At 32.3% G+C, this 4044-nt stretch overlaps 1 protein-coding gene across 2 annotated transcripts; it reads left to right on the top strand.

The window, feature by feature from the left end:
• Positions 1-292: 292 nt before the first annotated feature.
• LOC107893657 (40S ribosomal protein S12-2) lies at positions 293-2364 on the top strand. 2 transcript variants are annotated; one of them, XM_016818711.2, is made up of 5 exons: positions 293-400; positions 507-551; positions 822-1110; positions 1778-1843; positions 2030-2364. In XM_016818711.2, the coding sequence occupies exons 2-5, from the start codon at positions 544-546 to the stop codon at positions 2081-2083; spliced, it is 417 nt and encodes a 138-aa protein (XP_016674200.1). In that variant the 5' UTR covers positions 293-400; positions 507-543; the 3' UTR covers positions 2084-2364. The 2 variants fall into 2 exon arrangements, with proteins under 2 accessions (XP_016674200.1, XP_016674201.1); XM_016818712.2 differs by having other exon boundaries at positions 327-404.
• Positions 2365-4044: the final 1680 nt, after the last annotated feature.

Below are 4044 nucleotides of genomic sequence, written 5' to 3' on the forward strand. Positions count from 1 at the left end.
GATTGAAATTTTAAAATTCAAAAAAATACAAAGACTAAAATTAACAATTTAAAAGTACAAATACTAAATCAACTACTTACAGATGCATGATTAATAGTAAAAATTAATCAAAAGGATATAACTGATACTATTTGGATTATGATTAAAATTTTAAAATTAAAAAATATAGTGACTAAATTTGACTAATTTAAAAAGTATAATAATCAAATTTATATCTTACACATAATACATGGACTAATAACAAAATTTGACCTTTGCAAAGCCCAATTGAAAGAGGGGAGCCCAAAGGACCCAATTAAAAGATTGAAAGAAATAGGGCTTCGTTTATAAGAATCCCTTCTCTAATATTGCCAAACCCTTCCCCATTCCTTCGCCACCCAGCTGCTGCAAATTATCTCTCGTGGGTTCGCCGCTCTACATATTTCTGTTCTTTAGCTTTCGCTGTTTTTAGATTAGCCAAAAGATCCGGTTCCATTAACGCTGTCTTTTTCTTCTTCTTTTACCAGGAAACAGTACCTCCGGTTCCAACTTCAGCTCAAAAATATGTCAGGGTAAGCAACAATTTATCCCTTTTTAAAGGTTTCAAGGCCGTTTTCATTACACTATCACATAAATTTTAATCTTTTTGTTGGGTTTGTTCTGATTTCTCCATATGAAATTCGAATTGCTTTGCATTCTCATTATATACCCTTTGGGTTTGTTTGAATTGTTTATTTTATTTCAGATTTTATTATTATTCGGAAGTTTTATCATGATTAGGGACAACTTTTTATTTTTATTTTAATGTATTTATGTTGTGTTCGTGCTGCTTGCTCTTGCAGGGAAGAAGTTGCGGTTGCCCAACCCGAGGCGGCGCCTGCACTCGGTGAGCCAATGGACATCAACACAGCCTTGCCCCTTGTGGTTAGGAAGTCACGAGCTCACGGTGGGCTCGCACGGGGCTTGCATGAAGCTGCCAAGGCAATTGAAAAGCACAATGCGCATCTTTGCGTTATAGCTGATGACTGCGACCAGCCGGACTATGTTAAGCTGGTCAAGGCACTTTGTGCTGATCATAATGTTAAAGTGCTACGTGCCCCGAGCGCAAAAACACTCGGCGAGTGGGCTGGTGTAAGTGGCATTTTGTTGCTTGTTTATGTTTGATTTATTTCCTTGTGATCAGAACATGCTGAGGGTGCTGTACTGATACTGCTTGTTCATGATATGTTGAGTAGTTATTAGTTTTGGGAGACATTAAGTTAGAAAGTCAAATTGAAAGGGACTACTATTTCTGTAAATGCCGGTATTGTCAAGGCACGATTGCATCTTGTGCCTTAGCACTAGAAAACAATAGCTTCTTAGGTCCTTTTTGGCAAGTGCCATTTGATTAGGCACCTGCCCAATGTGCCTAGGTGTGCTTTTTTGCAAGGCAGTAGGCATAAAATTTAATCTTGTCTGATTGAAGTCCATTTAAATTTCCTTTATTGTTCAAAATTTTCAATAGATATATCTTTACTAGTAAGAAAGGGTCAGTACTAAATTTTCTACTTCTCAATATTTGAATATTCGACAATAGGCATGCACCATAAGAAAATCATGCATATTGAGCAATAAAAAAAGTTGCTGTTTTGTATATATTTATATACAAAAACACACATGCATATGTAATGCACTTCACTCAGACTAGCACTCTTTTTGGCACCTTGTGCCCGAGGTAGTATAAGGGTTGTAGCTCCTAAAGTGTGCCTTGTGCCCTTGAAAACTGGTAAATGCTAATTGTGTTCATCTGTACATGCAGTTGTGTAAGATAGACTCTGAGGGTAAAGCACGAAAGGTAGTTGGTTGTTCCTGCGTAGTTGTGAAGGTATGAGCATGTACCTGGGAGTACAATCTTGTTTTGCTTACAGAAATATTTGTCTAATCAAATTCGTTCTTTCTTCTAACCTTATTTTCCGTTTTAAATCATTTCTATTGCCAAGCAATATTTAGAAAACTTGAGTACATGTTCTTGACTCATTATTGTTGGGATCTATGGTTCTTTCTTCTGCAGGATTATGGTGAACAACATGAGGCCGTCGAAGTTGTTCTGCAGCACAAGGACTAGGTGACCGGAAGATGGTTTCTTTGGTAAAATCAAAGCTATTTTTCTGGGCCATTTATTTATTTTTGATAGTAAACTGTGGATTAATATGCCTGAGAATTTCTTTTTTCTTTTTCCGAAGTTGTTGCAATGCTGAACTGCTCGGTGTTTCTTAAATATGCTAGGCTTTTTTTCCCTTTACTAAATTATGTGTTTAGTAGGAGCAAGCCATTTGGAAATCCAACAATTTTATCAGATGTTTTGTCCTCTATTTATGAAAAACCAGTTCAAGTTTGCGTTGTTAATGGGGCTAGGACCCATAGCTAAGCTCGATCCAAACTGTCTGTCCGGTTATAACATTGTTATTGGTTCATGGACTTAGTTTCATGCTTGACTATTGAAATTGCTTTTCTATGGTGGGGCAGTAAAAGTAGCCAAATCAATAGGAGGGAGAGAATTTAGGTTCAAACTCTGGAAATGACATTGGTGGAAGCAGCAGCCATAAACTCTGAAAGGGTTAGCTTTTATGAACTGAAAAACAAATATTTATGGACCATAAAATGGAAAAATAATTTGTTAAAGACGATCAAATTATAATATGTTAGGACATCTATTTTACCGGGTTTAGTCGAGCTCGAGCGTTGTTTTTAAAACTAGTCTATGATTTTTGTTTGATTCTTTCTGATTCATCAGCAGCTTATTTTATATTACTTTTAACATATTTTTATATTTGTAAAAAAATGCAACTGTCTATTTCGTTGGTAAAAGTTTATGAAAGTTGATTGGAGAATTAAAAATCATTATTCAGAAAAACTAAAAATATTTTTGTTTAATTAACTCAAGCATAATGCGAAAAGATAAATTCTTCCAAATACAATTTTTTTTCTATGGGTTTTTTGATATAATAAGTATGAAATAAATTCTGAATATCTTAAAATTTTTTTGAATAATTTCATTATAGGTTTTGATTATATCTGTTTTTTTGACACAATGTTTAGAATTATCTATAGTTCTTTTTTAACTCATAAATAGGAGGAGAATACGTTTTAGTCTGTCTTCTTGGATTAATAACAATGCTTTATATACGACTATCTATTTTTTTAATGATAAATTATTTCAAAATTTTAATAAAATAAATTCAACTTAATATTATCTACTTTAAGTGATAAGTAGTTATCTATATACTTGTGTTATTTACTATTTTATTTTTAAAAAATTAGAATGAGTATCAAACTCCTTAGTTTAAATGCAAATATTTCGTAAAAAAATTATTTGACGGATTTTTTAATTATGAAGATTTGGATTTAACTTTGATACCATGATTTTATTTTCAAAGAGTATATTATAATTTTTGTGAATTTCAAATTTGAAGTAATGTAGATAAACAAATCAAATGAATTCAAATAAAGTCTGCTTGAATTAATCTTTAAGTATTAAAAATTTGAAATTAAGCTTCCAACTCGATATATTCGATTACAACCTAGTTGGGTTACTTTTTCATGAAAAAGAACATGAGAGCCAGATTTAACAAAAAAGTCCAATCTCCCATTTAGTTAATTTAATATTAATTAAGCTTTCTAGTAATTCTCTTCAAGTTTTTTATTTGTTCGTTCCATGTTTATTCGAACAAGAACGAATTTTTTACTTGGGCCATGAAAGGATTCAGCCTCTTTGATGTTAGTTGTTCATTGTCTACGATGTTAGTTGTTCATTGTCTACAAGATTGTGACATATTTGACAAAGCATCAATTTGGTTAGACTAAGATTCTCAAGTGTTTCAATAAATCGTTGTGATGGTCATGAATTTATTGGATAATAATTGAGTTCTTATCTTTATCTTTTAGAGTATATCAAGTTATTGGAGAACTTCTTTATGAAGACTATTGTGAGATAAATATAGAATATAATTAATAAATAAAATAAGCCTTTAAAGGAGTATTTCAAGCTTATCAAAACACTTGTTGTTCATCATGTTGGAGAGCTTA

The sequence above is a fragment of the Gossypium hirsutum genome, chromosome A06, assembly GCF_007990345.1.
Source record: "Gossypium hirsutum isolate 1008001.06 chromosome A06, Gossypium_hirsutum_v2.1, whole genome shotgun sequence".
Lineage (NCBI taxonomy): Eukaryota > Viridiplantae > Streptophyta > Magnoliopsida > Malvales > Malvaceae > Gossypium > Gossypium hirsutum.

What these genes read in the sequence shown, in the direction of transcription:
- LOC107893657 (XM_016818711.2), top strand. An exon ending in CACTCGGCGAGTGGGCTGGT is followed by an intron (nt 1,111 to 1,777) that starts GTAAGTGGCATT and finishes CTGTACATGCAG; the next exon opens with TTGTGTAAGATAGACTCTGA. An exon ending in GTTCCTGCGTAGTTGTGAAG is followed by an intron (nt 1,844 to 2,029) that starts GTATGAGCATGT and finishes TTTCTTCTGCAG; the next exon opens with GATTATGGTGAACAACATGA.